General features: G+C 30.2%; 1 protein-coding gene across 4 annotated transcripts in view; it reads right to left on the bottom strand.

Moving 5' to 3' along the window:
* Window positions 1-222: 222 nt before the first annotated feature.
* The window catches only part of LOC143045946 (calcium/calmodulin-dependent protein kinase type II delta chain-like), an 89,297-nt gene continuing 69,854 nt past the window's right edge, over window positions 223-19,665 (bottom strand). For 2 of the 4 annotated variants that reach the window (XM_076218799.1, XM_076218797.1), the window contains exons 15-19: window positions 17,627-17,686; window positions 13,125-13,200; window positions 7,281-7,375; window positions 6,386-6,500; window positions 223-5,923 (exon numbers count right to left, since the gene is read on the bottom strand). In XM_076218799.1, coding sequence (XP_076074914.1) covers window positions 5,806-5,923; window positions 6,386-6,500; window positions 7,281-7,375; window positions 13,125-13,200; window positions 17,627-17,686 — 464 coding nt within the window. In that variant the 3' untranslated portion in view covers window positions 223-5,805. The remainder of the gene's footprint in view (window positions 5,924-6,385; window positions 6,501-7,280; window positions 7,376-13,124; window positions 13,201-17,626; window positions 17,687-19,665) is intronic. The other 2 variants (XM_076218801.1, XM_076218800.1) reach the window with 1 other exon arrangement.

Here is a 19,665-nt window from a genome sequence, read left to right on the forward strand (position 1 = left end):
CCTAATAACTAAATACCATTCCCCAAGCTAGTTCATGATAGGTTTAAATAGATTTCCCAAACTATTCTGACACCTGTGAAATATACAAAAGGCAAGCAACAAGTTTTCTGGATAAAATATTCTAATCTATACTATTACAGGCCGTTTGTACAACAGCATGCATGAGATAGTCTGGGTCATTCAACCACTAACTACCATGGCAAAAAAAACACAAACCCAATATTAAGTTATGATGTGATTTATTTGAAAAGTACATTTTAAAATTTTGAAGCACTACATAAACAGATATAATTTGAAAAAAATTGCTGAGGAAGGACAACATTGTTACAAACATACATAAAATTTAATTCATACACACAGAATGAACCTGCACAACTTATTCATTATGAATAGTTTCTACCTTCATGCTTTAAATACATGAATTTTATTCTCTAACAAAAGCAATAAAATTTTACCCTTTATCATTCTTCAACCAATGTAAAATTTAATCTGTAAGATTGTTCAAGCAGGTTCAAAATAAGAAACAACATATTGCTGAATTGGAGTATAACTGTCTTTACTTTGCCCTTTAAACTTTGACATTATCTGGAAAAATAAATTTGATAAAAGGATGTCTTTTTCGCCATGGCCTGATAAATAAAGTAAACAACAAAATTTAACATGCAAAAGAGTTGTTGCATTGAACTGATTAACAGATTTTTTAATTTTTTAATTTTTTTTATGTTGCATTATTAGAACACCAGCGATAGCTACCGTTTATAGTCAAATCACTTATGCCTTTACTATTCACAAGTTTCACCATCTAATAAGGGTTTGTTAGTACTCTTTGGTTAACGAAATATTTTATTGAATTAAAGGAATACGAAAATTCAGTTCTTTTTGTACATTAGTAGCAAAGGAGAAGCAAAGGTAAAAAAGCTATGTACGCCAGGTTCATTACAAACTCCAGGAATCAAACCAAAACAGACAAAGGAATGAATCCAAAATATATACAATGTCTATACACTTTCATATTCACTAAATGACAAATTTTGATGATATGCATGAAATAACAAAACAGAAAATATATAAAAAGATAAATAATATCTGGAATAAAAAACAAATAATGCAGTAAAACATGACATTCAAAACAAGGTGCTTGTACAAAACAAATACTTATTTCATCTAAATAATAATACCTAAATGATTACATTGAATTTTCAAAATGTAACCAAGCATCAACCTAAAAAATAGTAGTTTCCTTTTTTCTTCCTAACACTGGGTGTTTAGCAAACAACATATTTTGTTTCAAAAGCCAGATAGTATTATAAGTACAGAAACATTATATGAAATATAAACTGTTTCCAATTTTTGGCCCTCCCAGTTTTTAGTTGTTGATGTTTATCAAATATTCAAAATGGCATGCAAAAGAGAGATTTTCTAAAGAGGCAATGCTCTTATGTTAACCAATCACTTATTGGCAGAATAACTCAACTGTCACTAAACTAAGTTCTTTTCACTACTGAAAAGAACTGCTGATTGTGCAGTAAATCCTAGATTTATTTTTGTACAAGTATCAAGTTTTGAGCAAATATCAATGATTAGAAATGATTATCATGATCAACTAGAAAAGAATGTTTATCACAGGTGAAGTGTCAAGAAATGTCGAGTATACAGTCATGTGACTGACAACAACCTTTGTTCATTACCAAATATCATCTCACTCTTAGACCCAGTATTAAAGATGCTATTATTTAGCAATGATATTAAAAGCGACTCAATCAGTAATAATACTTTCAATGGTGAAAATATTCAAAAGAGTGCATATTACCATAAATATCTCTTCTTGCAAATCTCAGGAACAAAGTTTTTTTCACGTATTTTGTCAGGTAGATTAGGACGTATATGAATTGTACGAATATCCTTATTTTAAACCAAACTTCCCAATTTTACTGTTACTATTGAAGTAATCTCATCAGTTATTTCTTTACATCTAACTTAAATAGTTATGCAGCAAATAAAACTTCTAAAAATTAACAAAATGTCATAAATGGTAGATTCCTTTCAGAACCTGTACATCAAATTGGATGTCATATATGGCTGATATTTTGATCAATATAGCCCATAACTCAATATGATAATTTTGCATTGTATATTGTTATAACTTGAATCTGAAGCACGTAAATGATGTTATACATGTAATGAATGAAATGAAAAACAGATCTAACTTGAAATAAAAAAAAGAAAGAAGGAAAAAAGAAAAGCAAAGTATCAAAATGAAAGTAATAATGTATTTTTCGCAATTTTACTTTACTATAAAACCAGGAAAAGTAAGCAACAGAAGAAAAAAAAGTACAAAAAGATTGTCAAAAATTCACCATTTGTTATCATTATCTATTATTAATTCAAAGGTTTTAACTGTAAATGACTTTAAATAAGATGATAACTTAAAAGATTCCCCTCCTAGAAACAACTATATATGTCTAAATTCAACTTTCAGCTTTTCTACAAATTTTGAAAAGGTCGGGACCAAATATAATTAGGATGCTTGCTGACCAGTAATTAAATTACTTTGGTAAGTCTGCATGTTCTGAATGACGGTCAACAAATTGTAGAGACTTAAACAATGAAATATAAGACTCTAGTGACATGTAAAGTTTGTCCCTTCTTATATACTAATGAGCTAGTGATCTATTCTTGAGTACTCTAATGATTCTAAAGAATGAACCACTGTTGCCACTAAAGTAAAAGTATATATAAACTAAAATCATTTCCCTGAGAACTGAACTAGTGTGACAAGAAATGGAAAACAGTTTAGCAGTTGGACATACTAAATAAACTAAATTAAGCCCAAATGTGTTTACCCTAAGTAAAAAATTAAAGGGAAACTGAAATCAAATATATTATCATCTTCCACCAAATAATTTGCCAGTAATTTTTTTTATTGTACATTTTCTCATCTATAAAAGCAAATATAACAGTAAAATTAACATAAGAAGCAAATTAAAAATGACCAAAGCTTTGATGCGTAAATAAATATTTCAATAAAAATGTACACCTAACAAACATTGAGAATTGATATAAAGAACTGCATAACTCTCATAAAATGTTTGCCCTATAAGAACTGAATTAACAGTCCAGATACAAATACAAACTATGTATGATTCGGTTCTAGTTTCAAAAAATAATGTAAATGAAAACGGAACGAAATTTCTGTTTATTCAACAATGCATAACATTTCAGGAGCTTTAAGATTTCATTTTCCCCATAGTCCCCATAGATTTTTTACACACAAAATTTCATAACAAGTGGCTAATATTATGACTTTTTTATGCATGCAAGTCTGCATTTAATAGCTTTATTATGGATTCTATAGTGGAATATTCATGAAAAAGTTTAAGCTGACCGATGCCACTAGTTTAGATTTGCATCTAAATAAAAGAATTTTTCAAAGACAAAATATTAATCCAATCTGTGGTAGCTTTTGGTTTGTGTGGGAATAAATCACAACTTTTCAAGATTAAGGCTAATAATTAAGATTGAACATGTAGTTTTGAGTAGGTTTTTGCAAATGATTAACAATGTAGCATGCACATCAAGTGATTGAAACATTTTTACTGAGTACTTGTTAAATCGGACGACCTTAAAAATCTATTGATTTTTATTATGCATATGACACATGGACTACATGTAAAATCCTCCCCTATGAAAACAGAGACAGTGTCATACTTGGAAAGTATAAAGTTATTTGGCAGGGATGTATTTTCCCTATAATTTAAATACACCTTGAAAACATTTTTAAATTTGAACAATATATATGCTGATTTAACACTGTTGTGTAGATTATTGTAACATATTTACATAAAAAGCATTAACTTACAGGTAACAGAGTTAGATAAGTCTGCAGAAATTGACCTTCTAGTATCTCAACATTTGGTCACTGAAATCTCACATTAATTCTAATGAGCCAGATATCTGTTGCTTATTTTACACAGAAAATCTACCAATAACTGCAGACAATACCCCTATCTTATTACTGATATAATATACCAAATAGGAAATGTGACAAGAGAACTTAATAGTAACTGTACATTCATACTGAACTTGAAGAATACCAATAGAATACTACAAAAAGTCTTTGATTCAGATTCATGTAAAGCTTTACTATTTATGCAATAATGTTAAGGGCTAAATCTTATATTGGGTTAACAACATAACACATTAATAAATGAAACAAATACAAGTCTGAATTTTTAACTATTATATAGAAGTAATGAATGACATACCCCCTCCTCCAGAAGATTTGTATAATGTATGTATTTAATTATGGCTTTAATTGCAATATCAATTGCTATTTGTAGAAAATATGGAAAAAATATCTCTTAACTTACTGTAATTTTACAGAAAGTTTTAACTCCTCTATATTTTACAAAATCAAAATTGTAAGGTAGGACAAATGATGTAATTACCATTTGTTATCTTAGTACATCCAAATACATTCAAAATGCTTCAAATCTATAATTATATGTTATAAATAGCCGATTTTTTGTTTCATTATTTTAATCTTGTCAAATTTCTAGTTCAGTCATTCAGCTGTTAATTTTTTTTAAACTCAAAATTAAAAAGAAAATATTTGATGTGGCCTCTTATGACTCAAGAAATCAGATTAAACAATGAATTTGCATAACGCTGCATAAGTCTATGTTAATTGTATTCATAGATAAAGCAAGTATACTTTCCAATTAACTCGGGGGAAAAAAAATTATAAATGTAATAAATGTTAGACAAAATATGACACCAGAAATCCAAAATACAACAAACAGACATAAATCTGATCTGAAAAACAAAAATAACACATATATTGCACTTTTTATGATTTTTTTCTGAGAAAAATACTCAGATAAACTAATTTTCAGATACACAATTAAAAAAATTGTAAGATAATTTTCTGTTGTCAAGTTTTCAAAACCTACAACTTCACAAAGAAAAAGGATATTAGAAGTAAATTCAACAATTCCATTGTAAAAGTATGAAAAAATTATACACAAAACTGTAGAAATAAAACTATAAAATGCTCTTTTACTAAAAAATATAAGCGAAAAAGTAGTTTTGTACAGAATATAGAAAAAAAAAAATATCAAATTTTTACATATTGTGTTCATAAATAAAACTGTATATGTGTAGTAAAGCATGCTAAGAAAGACCAGACAAAATATTCTAGTTGTAGTAGGAATCTAATCAGTATATAATTTGCATATTATAAAAATACAGTCTCTAACCAGTACCACATATATTACTTCCCTAATTACAACTTTACAAAATCCATCTTTCCTCAATGTTCTAAAGACAGTGATATTTGTCCTATAAATAGAATAAGGGATTATCCAGATATATTAAAATAAATAAGGAATATCCCATACCTAACATAAGGCATCATTTTAGGAATTCACTGCTATCCAAAAAAAACCTCATACAAAAAATCATTCTTAACAACTGTACTCACAAAAATTGAAAGAATAATATTATGCGAGATAAATAAAATATCTCATTATTTTCTTTATAAAGACAAGACTTTTATTTTATAATAAATATAAATTTTTAAGATTAAAACACTATGAAAAATCTAAAAAAAAAAGTTTGACTGTTACATTAAAAATGACAAAATATTGTTTAGACTTGTGTGTACCACCATGAGTACACCACTGACAAGGGAAGGGATTGAAGAATTCCTTTGCCATTAAATTCTGCTTCTGCTTCCTTTGACAAAAGCAGACACACCAATGAGCAAAAATGGAAAAGATTTCTATCCATATTTAGTGTTCCATCTTATTTGTTAGGGGCAGAGGAACCACCTGACCTATGGAGATGGACATTTTGCCATTTGCCATCTTTACGTTGCCAAACTCTTGTTTCTTCCTGTTGTGTTGTAACTGGCAAACCACTTCTGCAATGTAAAAGTACTATTGTTCATACTGATAGTTAAATTTTTGGGAAAAGTTTCAATATATATATATATCTAAAAATTCTGTTATTGCTACTTTTATCATAGACAAGACAAAGTGAGTTAAGTGCGGCCTCTGATTTGTGGAATTGAAGTCGATTAGAGATTCAATCTGTGTCCAACAAATAAATTTTCAGATGTTTGGAAAAGAAACATTTCTAGTCTGGTCTGGGTGCAGGCACACATACCTCATACATGGTTCTGGACCATTCAATAATTGAATATCACATACAAAAGACAGAATTAATGAATAATCAAATATCCAATGAGCTGGCTCAAATTTTTTTCCTTTTATCATGGATATAAGATTAACAGATTTCCTTTCTTTCAAGTTTTATCCCCTTTCATTTTTGTATATACATGTATCAGTTAAACATATATGCATCTTTAAGTGATTAAACTAACCTATCTATGAACTGTGTTAATCTGATATAAGCAATACTAGCTGCATCTTCTCCCAATAAGTGAACATGAGGTGTCAGGATACTGGTATTAACAGGCTTATTGTTCTTAGAGAACACTACAAAACATTCATAGCAAACATAAATATTGTTTAATCTAGATGATCTATGTTATATATAACATGATTAATTTCTAAACATAAATATTTTTTTTATAATGTTCATCAATATTTCTAGGTGATTATTCACTCATTACACAGCAGAAAATTATGTTTTTTTAACTACATATAATTTTCAACTTATGTACAACTAATATTTGTTTATGCATTTGAATCTGAATGACTTTCTAATATTTCCCATTGAACCTGTTTGTTAATGTGACAAGATATTTTAGCACACCATTTCTTCTTGGTATCTAGCCTTTGTGTTGTTATCTTGTATTCCCATTTGCACTTTTGATAATTCGTTAAAAGGTGACCAATGAAAGTTGCAGTTGTGTCCACCTTATTTTTTCAAGTCCTAGTTGGTTTTTTTTATCATTTATTACCATATATCCTTGATGTTTTTTTTTTTCTCAACAAAGATATATGATATATATATTTATCGCACCATGGGGTAAATTATGATGTGATTGGTTAAACACTGTAAAGTAATGACCCCTTATGGAATCATTGGGGGTTCACGAAGTCACCCCTACTGTAAATAGTGATGTCATCTATTGATGTTGTATTTTATTGTTTTGTTATCTTCTACAAAACGTTGCAGGAAAATTTAATCAACACCATTGTGCTATATTAGTTATATATAAGGGCGAATTCTTTGATTTATCAATTTTTTCATCAATCCAGCTAACAAACTGGATCTTGATGTTTCAGTAGTAAAGATATTTTTTAACTTACCATGGTCAAAATAAAACTTATGGAAGTCCATTCCAATAATCAGATTTCCTAATGCTTCTGGCTCAAAACATGTAACATGGGGATCTACAAATTTCCTGTAAACAAACAATATATACAAACTATTGTAGTAGTTTCAGTCAATCTGATTATATAATCAACATATGTGAAACAATTGTCTTTCCTCAAAACTGTGAAAATTTTATATAAAAAAGATGTGGTATTATTGCCAATGAGACAACTGTCCACAAGAGACCAACATGACACAGACATAAACTATAGGTCACCGTAAAACCTTTAACAATGAGCAAAGCCCATACAGCATAGTCAGCTATAAAAGGCCCCGATAAGACAATGTAAAACAATTCAAACGAGAAAACTAACGGCCTTATTTATATAAAAAAAAATAATGAAAAAACAAATATGTAACACATTAAACAAACGACAACCACTGAATTACAGGCTCCTGACTTGGGACAGGCACATACTTAAATAAAGTGGCGGGGTTAAACATGTTTGAATAAGTATATATGGCCTTTAAAACCCGTTAAACTCATTAGATAAGCTTTTTTGTGGTGTTGACGAGTTGAATGTCGGTGAACTTGTCTTTGTGATATATTTATCATAAAACAGAGATTTAATAAGTATTAAGTTTACTGTCACAGTATAACAAATAATCCACTGTCAGCAATAAAAATCAGAACTATAACTGAATAATTCCATTTTTTGTTATTTTATATATAAAATAAGGACATGTGGTATGATTACAAATGGGTCGCTAGAGACCAAAGGAAAAGTTTGTCATAGTATCTTTTATTTCATTGGTGAGTGTCATGGCAACTCAAGTTTATACGAGATGCCACTAGTAGGAAGTCCTAAACATGCTTAATCCTTCTGTAAGTGTTGATGAATCTTTACATTTAATTGGAGTTAAAAGTAATTAAGGACATTTTAACAGAGTTAATTGATGTGTTAACTTGACTGACTAACTCAAAACTCTTAAGTCCTTTACATTTTGTGTCTAGTTTGTGATTGAGTTGGACAATTTAAAAATCAATTTAGACTTTTGTTGACTGAATTAACACAAAATTTAACCCCTTAAAATATCTTATTACTAAAATAAACAAAATCTGAGTACTTTATTATAAACCAGGTGCTCCGCAGGGTGCAGCTTTATACGACCGCAGAGGTTAACCCTGAACAGTTGGGGCAAGTATGGACAAAACATTCAAGCGTGATACAGCTCTGAATTTGGATTGTGATCAAATTTTTGACATTACATGGGGTTTTTTTTTACACAAAACAAATGTCAAGATTTTACAAATCAATTAAAGATTTCTTCTTCAAACTTTTTAAATCTAAAATTAAATAGTTGACACAGCATAGGTTTCTGACACAGAATGAATGTGGTCTAATGAACTTTAAAGGTTTTTTTGCCTTTGAGCAATTCACTATGCTGTTGAATATCAATCCTCTCAAAAAAATGTTTGAAGAAATTTTCTTTTTATTTATGAAATCTGAAATGAGAAAAATTTAAACCCCCCCCCCCTTTTATTTCACATCCCCGTTTCCCTTTTTCCAAAACTGATATCAATTCAAATTTCTAATGGAGTTTGCAACAATAACTACTCTTTTAAATACATCATAAAATATTAAAATGTAAAATAAAGTGCTTGTTATCACTGAATGGTAAAGATTGGTTGGTAGTAAAAGTGAATATACATTGTTTATTGTATAAAACAATAAAAAAAACTTCATCAGCAACATTTTATATTGGCAAATTTCCAATGAAGTTATTTACATGAAGTTATTGGCAAATAAAAATAGAAAATGACATCATAGTCATGTCTGGCAAATGTCCAACATACATTATCTAAAAACATTTTAGATAAGATAAGGAAAAAAAGCTTCATCAGCAACATTTTATATTGGCAAATTTCCAATGAAGTTATTTACATAAAGTTATTGGCAAATAAAAATAGAAAATGACATCATAGTCATGTCTGGCAAATTTCCAACATATATTATCAACTACTATTCTATACAAAGAAAGATAACTCCAATTGAAAATTAATTGCTATTGCACAATATTGTGTAATTAGATATTTCTTGCTATTGTGCAATACTGTGCAATTGAAAATTTCTTGCTATTGCACAATACTTGATATGGAATCCTGATTTGGACCAACTTGAAAACTGGGCCCATACTCAAAAATCAAAGTACATATTTAGATAAAGCATATCAAATAAGCCCAAGAATTTAATTTTTGTTAAAATCAAACTTAGTTTAATTTTGGACCCTTTGGACCCCCATTTGGACCAACTTTAAAACTAGGCCAATAATTAAAAATCTAAGTACATTTTTAAATTCAGCATATCAAAGAACCCCAAGGATTCAATTTTTGTTAAAATCAAACTAAGTTTAATTTTGGACCCTTTGGACCTTAATGTAGACCAATTTGAAAACGGGACCAAAAATTAAGAATCTACATACACAGTTAGATTCGGCATATCAAAGAACCCCAATTATTCAATGTTTGATGAAATCACACAAAGTTCAATTTTGGACCCTTTGGGCCCCTTATTCCTAAACTGTTAGGACCAAAACTCCCAAAATCAAACCCAACCTTCCTTTTATGGTCATAAACCTTGTGTTTAAATTTCATAGATTTCTATTTACTTATACTAAAGTTATGGTGCAAAAACCAAAAATAATGCTTATTTGGGCCCCTTTTTGGCCCCTAATTCATAAACTGTTGTGACCTCAACTCCAAAAATCAATCCCAACCTTCCTTTTGTGGTCATAAACCTTGTGTTAAAATTTCATTGATTTCTATTTACTTATACTAAAGTTATTGTGCGAAAACCAAGAAAATGCTTATTTGGGCCCTTTTTGGCCCCTAATTCCTAAAATGTTGGGACCAAAACTCCCAAAATCAATCCCAACCTTCCTTTTGTGGTCATAAACCTTGTGTTGAAATTTCATTGATTTCTATTCACTTTTACTAAAGTTAGAGTGCGAAAACTAAAAGTATTCGGACGACGACGACGCCGCCGACGCCAACGTGATAGCAATATACGACCAAAAAATTAAAATTTTTGCGGTCGTATAAAAATATGAAAATTTACCAATGATTTAAAAATTTTAGTTGCATTTCTTCTTTATAAACATGCATTTCAGTTTATAGCTTAAGGAAAGAAAGAAAAGAACATCTCTTAAACGTGCAAAGGAGATAGAATATCAGGTTAGGTATCAGTAGTTCAATAAATATATATTATTAAGTTAAATCTTCTAGTCTTAATGAATCAACTATTCATTACAACACATCTTTACTTTGCTGTTCTATTCTGTTGATGTGCATGGAGTTATGGCTCTTTATACACATAAATCAGGCCATTACTTTTTTTTTAGTTTCATTGTTTTACATTTTTCATGTCAAGGTCTTTTATAGATAGGGTATGTGCTTTGCTCAGTGGTTCGTAGAGTGACAAATAGTTACTAACTTTTACGTCTCTGGTGAAAAGTTGTTTCACTGGCAATCATACCATATTTTCTTGATTATATTAATCCTTTTTTTTATCTTAAGAAAACTATGGAGTAGGTAAAACAAGTTTTAACCAGATGCTCCGCAGGGCATAGCTTTATACGACCGCAGAGGTTGAACCCTGAACGGTTGGGGCAAGTATGGACACAACATTCAAGCTGGATTCAGCTCTAAATTTGGATTGTGATTAAATAGTTGACACAGCATAGGTTTCTGACACAGAATGAATGTGTTCTAATGAACTTAAAATTTTTGTTTTCTCTTAGAGCAATTCACTATGCTGTTGAATATTAATCCTCTCAAAAAAATGTTTGAAGAAATTTTCTTTTTTATTTATGAAATTTCAAATGAGAAAAATTGAACCCAATTTTTTTAATCACATCCCCCTTTCCCTTATTCCAAAACTAATCTCAATTAAAATTTCGAATGGAGTTTGCAACAATAACTACTCATTTAAATACATCATAAAATATTAAGATGTAAAAAAACTGCTTGTTATCACTGAATGGTAAAGATTATTTTAATTTATCAGTTGGTAGTAAAAAGTGAATATACATTGTATATTGTATATAACAAAGATTTAAGTTGATTCTGGACAAAGAAAGATAACTCCAATTAAAAAAAAATCTTGCTATTGCACAATATTTTGCAATTAGATATTTCTTGCTTACTAATCTGGACAAAGAAAGATAACTCTAATTAAAAAAAATTTGCTATTTCACAATATTGTGCAATTAGATATTTCTTGCCATTGCGCAATACTGTGCAATTGAAAAGACTTGCTATTGCACAATACTTAATATAATAATTTTAGATCCTGATTTGGACCAACTTGAAAACTGGGCCCATAATAAAAAATCTAAGTACATTTTTGGATTCAGCATATCAAAGAACCCCAAGATTTCAATTTTTGTTAAAATCAGACTAAGTTTAATTTTGGACCCTTTGGACTTTAGTGTAGACCAATTTGAAAACAGGACCAAAAATGAAGAATCTACATACACAGTTAGATTTGGTATATCAAAGAACCCCATTTATTCAATTTTTGATGAAATCAAACAAAGTTTAATTTTGGACCCCGATTTGGACCAACTTGAAAACTGGGCCAATAATCAAGAATCTAAGTACATTTTTAGATTCAGCATATCAAAGAACCTAACTGATTCATTTTTTGTCAAAATCAAACTAAGTTTAATTTTGGACCCTTTGGACCTTAATGTAGACCAATTTGAAAACGGGACCAAAAGTTAAGAATCTACATACACAGTCATGACAGTTAGATTCGGCATATCAAAGAACCCCAATTATTCAATTTTGATGAAATCAAACAAAGTTTAATTTTGGACCCTTTGGGCCCCTTATTCTGTTGGGACCAAAACTCCCAAAATCAATACCAACCTTCCTTTTATGGTCATAAACCTTGTGTTTAAATTTCATAGATTTCTATTTACTTATACTAACGTTATGGTGCGAAAACCAAGAAAAATGCTTATGTGGGTCCCTTTTTGGCCCCTAATTCCTAAACTGTTGGGACCTAAACTCCCAAAATCAATACCAACCTTCCTTTTGTAGTCATTAACATTGTGTTTAAATTTCATTGATTTCTATTTACTTAAACTAAAGCTATTGTGCGAAAACCAAGAATAATGCTTATTTGGGCCCTTTTTTGGCACCTAATTCCTAAACTGTTGAAACCAAAACTCCCAAAATCAATCCCAACCGTTCTTTTGTGGTCATAGACCTTGTGTCAAAATTTCATAGATTTCTATTAACTTAAACTAAAGTTATAGTGCGAAAACCAAGAAAATGCTTATTTGGGCCCTTTTTGGGCCCTAATTCCTAAAATGTTGGGACCAAAACTCCCAAAATCAATACCAACCTTCCTTTTGTGGTCATAAACATTGTGTTAAAATTTCATAGATTTCCATTCACTTTTACTAAAGTTAGAGTGCGAAAACTAAAAGTATTCGGACGACGACGACGACGACGACGCAAACGTGATAGCAATATACGACGAAAATTTTTTCAAATTTTGCAGTCGTATAAAATTCTTTTCAACTGGCTTTGTTCATCCCCAGACTTCTCTCCGCTTGCTATCAGCAATTTTACATACCAAAAATTACAGAGTGAAATATGTCTAAAACTCACCACTTTGAGACAGTTTGCTTTGTTCTGAATATGTTCAATTTACACAAGTTAACTTATTACTGAATATTCCCTGATGTCCCTTACTCTACTATAATTCTTTGAGACATGTTTCACTATATTAGAATGAGATTAAAGGTTATGTTTTTATACTTACGTATATGCTTCATAATCTCCTCCAGTTATGGCCGATATCAGCTGTTCTGTCAGCTTTATTATTTCTTGTTTTCTACCTATTGAAATAATCAAAAATATTTTACTCTAAAAACTGTGAAGAGATTTTCAGTTTCGGCACTGATTTGACTCAATGATTCTAAATATATACTTTGTGTTTTAAAGAATTTTAAATACTGACAATGCTTAAAATATTATCAACCAGCATTAATTTGACATAAATAAATTATTCAAATTAAGGTTCAATGTAGGTTCATACACTGACAAGAACCTATTAAAAGCAACACATCAAAATTTCCCTACATATTCCTGATCTATCATTTTACACTTAAATGACTCTTGAAGAATACACTCATATGGAAGCAGAGTCATCATAATTATCATTGTGTCAAACTAACTACCAGAAAGTTTGTTTTACTCACCTGATCAGAGAAGTTATGTCCATGGGTAAACATGTTTCAACTAACAACACTTTGTAACACTTCAAATACATATTGTTCATGCTTACATAAATTTGAAATCGCTATTATTTAAACAAGACTGACACTTTAAAATGCATCATCTGCTATCAAATTAAAGTATTTAAAAGGGGTATGAACTCTACAAATGATATAACCAAAAAAAAACCTTGCCATATGTGCATGTCAGCTATATAAATACAAGTAGAGAACTCTTATACACACTTTTTCTAACAAATCATGTATAGTTTTTGATATAAATAAATGGGAAATGTGTCCATGCCCCTCTTGCACATCATATGAAGTTATAAAGGGAAATAATTGAAGAAAGGTAAAAGTGACACTACCCAAATTTGAACTTGATCTGAGTTTTGTGGTAATTAGCATGGTGTTTAAGTTTCAAAAAATTTGGTTGAGGAAAACTTTAGTTAGAGAACAGAAATGATCAGCAAGTTTTCCATTTGTAAAGGGACATAACCCTAGAACTACAAAAGTGACCTCCCCAAAATTCAAATTTGATCAGTACTTTGGGGTAATAAATATTGTGTTTAAGTTTCATACCATTTGGTTGAGGCTAACTTAAGTTAGAGAATGGAAACAAAAAAATCATCAATTTTTCCATTTTTAAAGGGGCATAACTCTTGAATAGTTAAATTGACACCACCAAAATTCAAACATGATCAGAGTTTTGTGGTAATAAATATTGTGTGCAAGTTCCATTCCATTTGGTTAAGGCAAACTAAAGTTGAAGAACGGAAATCAACTTAGGGACGTACCGACTGACGTAAGTACAGACATACAGCTGGGGAATAAAAAAATTATCAAAATTTAACATGTCCACTGTAAGATGAAAAGGAGGCCATACGTTCTGTTAAAGACATTCCTCTTGAGAGCTAACATCATACTAAATATTGTTGGGTTGCTACATTACATGTTTAGCTTACATTTTTTTTCTTTCATTTTAACACCTGTCATGAATAGCTTTTTTAACTTAATGACAAATAATTTCTTAGTTACAAACCCTATCAAAACATAACCAGAGCAAAGGAGAATGAAGCTAAATAGGGAATTTGTCGATGGGACACAGATGATGTCCCTGCTTGCATATCATATAAAGACAGTAAAAGGTAGAATATCCATCTATTTGTACTTTATCTGAGTTTTGTGTGTAGGTTTATTAACATTTGGTTGAGGCAAACTTAAGTTAAAGGAAGGAAACAAAAACTCCGCAATTTTTCAATTTGTAAAGGGGCATAACTCTACAGCATTTACAGTGACAGCACCAAAATTCAAACTGGATATGTATTTTGTGTTAGTTAGTATTGTGTATTAGTTTCGTAACAATTGGCTTAGGCAATTAAAATAAAAGAACAGAAACCAATTTTGGAACGTACAGACAAGGGTAAAACTCAAAATGCCCCCTCCACTCCAGCAGGGGCATAATAAAATCAAAACCTATGACCTATGTCAGGCACATTGCTCCTTGTAGCTTTTTTCAATACTGTGGTTTCATTTATATTCCAGGGATTTTAAAATTTGTGGATACAGAGGTAAGCCACAAATATCCACCAAAAATATAATTTTCCCTCAATCTAAGCAAATTGGTACCCACGAAAATAAATTAATCCACAGTATCAGATATGATGGATATTTACTGAAGGACAGATCTAATACAGTACATAAATCTGATCACTGGTCAATTATATATTTACTGTAGGACAGATATAATATAGTACATAAATCTGATCACTGGTCAATTATATATTTACTGTAGGACAGATCTAATATAGTACATAAATCTGATCACTGGTAAATTATATATGATCACTGTAGATGAACCACTTTAGACTTTTATAGGCAGCCACAAATAAACTAAACAAGTTACATTAGATCCAATATAAAATTATATGTTGTATTGGCATTTTAAATACACCCCTAAAAATGAGGTAAGGGTTTTATGTAAACCACTGAAACAATGACATTTTAATTACATTTCACAATGTATCCACTATTTAAGTTACTTATCACTGTTGTCAAATTACAAATGTTACGTAAACAATATCTAAAGTTCCTTTTTTTAAGCAGTTCAAATGTGCAAACCTTATCAATTTTTAAATGTTTTAAATACCTTCCATTCTTTATGCCTCACATATAGGCCCTTATAATCCAATATTCTGACATATCTTATGCAACAGAGGAAATTTGATTCCCTTTGTTTATGTGTACCTATTAAATAATTTCTTTATTTTTTTGTTTAAAAAATCCCCTTTGACCCTATATTAAGTCATGTCTTGAAGTCTATTAGTTTACAAAATGACATATTTAAAATTTGAACAACAAAATGGTTTTTGATTAAAGGGTCTAAATCTTTAATTTTTGAACTACAGCCTGACATGTGCCAACATATTGACATTTTCATGTATTTTAACCGATGATTTCTTTAAAAAAAATTTCAACAGTTCTGGAAGGAAGAACTTTCTAGTCAATCTAACATCTATAACACACAACTTGAATGTCACAAAGACAATCTCTGATCTTACATTACATTCTATTTCAAGACTCTCATAAGGAAATGATCCTTTTATAGCTAACATTAGAACAAAATAAAATATCAGCATGCAGACCAATTAAAGCTTAAGCATTTTTTATTACAACACTGACAACCAGGTGCTCCGCAGGGCGTAGCTTTATACGACCGCAGAGGTCGAACCCTGAACAGTTGGGGAAAGTCTTGACACAACATTCAAGCTTGATACAGCTCTGAATTTGGATTGTGATCAAATTTTTGACATAACATGAGTTTCTGACACAAAACAAATGTCTAGATCTTACAACTCTATTGTGCAATATTGTGCAATAGAAGATTTCTTCTTCAAACTTTTCAAAAATTTGGAATTTAGAAATTTTTTTTTGCAATTTAGTCCTAAACCTGACATTTCTTTATACATAATTTACTAGAAGTGTAAGGAAGGTAAATCAGAACATATTCAACATTATAATGTTAAATGTTTTTGAATTGTACCTCCTTTACACTGCTTTTAAATTGTCTTAATTGTCCATCGACCAGAAAAACCTAGTTTTTCCCCTTTTTTGGCCCTTTTGCCTCTAATTCTAAAAAATGTTGAGCGATAACCCCCAAAGCCAATACTAACCATCCCTCCATGATATGGAAACTTGTGGTATAATTTCAAAGAGATTCATACACTTAAACACAAGTTATTGTTTGAAAATTACAAAAATGCTTATTTTGGGCACCCTTTTTGGCCCCTTATTCCTAAACTATTGGGACCATACCCAAAATCAATCCCAACCTTCCTTTAGTGGTATTGAACCTTCAGGTAAAAAATTATAGAGATCCGTTCACTAAAACAAAAGTTCTTGTCTGGAAACAAAATGCGTCTTCCGACGACGATGCAGACAACATGATACCATTATATGACGCAAAATTTTTTTTTGCGGTCGCATAAAAATAATAGATTTTACAAATGTGAAATTATACTCATTTCTTTGGTACAGTGCAAAAATTGGACATCTAACAGTTAATATCTACTGCTTAATGGGTCAATCTACCAACAAAAGCTTCAAAAACAGAAAGCATTGGGTTATACATAAAGCTCTGCATTGAAATTTTGTGACAATAAAGAGAACCAGTTAAGACACACTATTGAAAGCTTTGGAAGACAAATGGCCACAGAACAACATTTTTTGTTCTACTAGAATAATATTCTCTTTTACAATGTGGAAAACAATATCAATCTAACTTAGCAAAAAAATACAAAAAGAGCAACAATTTACAGAAAGAATGAACTGAAATATATTGTAGCATTCAGGAATTCTGATAGAAAGAAAGAAAAAGATGAAAAAAAGTTCCCATGCTTTTCTATTAAATATCCTAGAAAAGACAAAAAGTAAAAATAAATGTTGCACACAATTGGACTAGAGAAAGACAACATAAAAACATGAGTATTTCTACACATGCTGACTAGGAACAAGATGTCAGCCTCACTCTGGTTCTCACATTACTTACATTGTATTCTAGGAGAACCAGATCTCTCATTTATCTGTAATTCTGTCAGAGTTATAGATCCTGAAGTGTGGCAAACAAAAATTGCACACATTAAATACAAATATTCCAAATGATTTAATAAACTACTTAATATGTCAACTCTAATGTTGAAATTTGCCCAAAAATATCTTAAATTCTGTTACTTTAAATTATTTATCACAGAAGAAAAATCATGTTTTACAAAATATTTGATATTTGAATAATAATCCTTATCCTTTTCCATAACCTGATTGAATCTTTACAATTTATGTTTGAATGTACTTGTAATACAAAAATATTAAACTGGAATTTAAAAAACATCAAGTTGAGAATTCAAAATAATTTAACCAATAAATGAAAATAAAAGTCAGCAAAAGAAAATGTTAACAGGAGCAGAATTATCCTACATAAATATAGACAGGAACAGATTTCATTAATATTAATGCAAATAAGAACAGAGTTTAATGCTGACATTAAAAAGGAGAGCTATTGACTAAATTTATGACAATGTGAAGGGGGCAGAGTTTACAGATGACCAGTGGAAGGGAGCAGACTTAACTTATGACAATGTGCAGGGGAGCAGCATTTACTCATAACAATGTTAATGCAAGCAACTTGTACTCATAACAATGAGAAGGGGAGCAACATGTACTCATAACAATATAAAGGGAAAAGCTAACTGATGACAGCATTAAGGGAAGCAGACCCTACTGGCTACAGTGAGATGGGAAACTGCCTTTATTGACTACAATATGAATGTAAACAAAAATCACTGCTGACTTTAATAAGGATAGAAGAATTGACTGATGAAAATGTCTAGAGGAGAACAATTGATTGATTGTAATATGAAAGAGAGCATAATTGTTTTAATGAAAAGTGAAAAGAAGCAGAATTAACTGATGACAGAGGAGCTATCTTTAAAGGGAAACTTCGCAAAAAAATCAAAAACTGATATTATGTCCATTCTGTATAAAAATGTTCAAATTCATAGATATTGAAGTTTTACTCTTCTAGATAAGAGATCACCAACAATTTTAAATTTAGAGTGTCAATTCCCTGCGTGCCGGCATTTTGTCATCTCCTTTGTTTTTTGAGACCACGATATGTCTAAGGACCAAAACTATAGTAATCTGATATAGTCGTAATTGCGTGTCAATATCTTGTCAATCGTATGGTTGTTTTATCTGACTAACTTGATTCGGAAAATGTTATTATATTTTAAATAACCATGGTCTGTCATTTTTTAACTGTTTATATTGGAATCAGTTAAAAAGTCAAAGTTCATCATAAATAAGTGTATCGTGAAAATTGTTTTCGAAAATCTAATTTGTTCATTATGACATTCTTTTATATGATTTAAATAAATTTGGACCTTCCCTCATCTGATAACCAGCATGGCTAAAGGTATTACCCCCAAAGGTATTGTGAGGTGCCACGTCGAGGTATTCAAACGATTTCCTGTCGGACTTGCAAGTTCATGCATTATTTCACTTCTGAGGGTATTGAGGAGTGTACACGGCCGATAATTTGTAACTTTTTTAACTATTAGGTGTATAATATTCTTTCTTGATATTCAATAACAGAAATTTAAAGAATAAACTGCTTGTCCGCTTGAGGGGTATTCTTGCCAGTAAAAACAGACTTATTATTACACTTCAAAATAGGGAAAGATGACATTAAATTCGTTCTGTCTTTTTTTTTTTAAAACATCGTTAATAAAATAACCGAAGTATTATACGTTGTGAGACGAAAACTATTTTAATAAGGACATTCCCGATTATGTATAAATTTTGTTGATGTTTTTCACACTTGAAAAGAATAGCTGTTCTTTATTTTTCGATTCCATTTCCTGTCAATTTTTTAAACATCTTTTTTTTCAAATAGCTGAAGTATTTGTGCATTGTGAGATTTAAAATATTTTGATGAGAACATTAATTCCTGAATATGTAAATAAAGATAATTTTGGATGGACTAAATTATATAATTGCAATTGGTAATGATCTGTTTCAAATATTAAATGT

Source organism: Mytilus galloprovincialis, chromosome 9, assembly GCF_965363235.1.
Source record: "Mytilus galloprovincialis chromosome 9, xbMytGall1.hap1.1, whole genome shotgun sequence".
NCBI classification, from domain to species: Eukaryota; Metazoa; Mollusca; class Bivalvia; order Mytilida; family Mytilidae; genus Mytilus; species Mytilus galloprovincialis.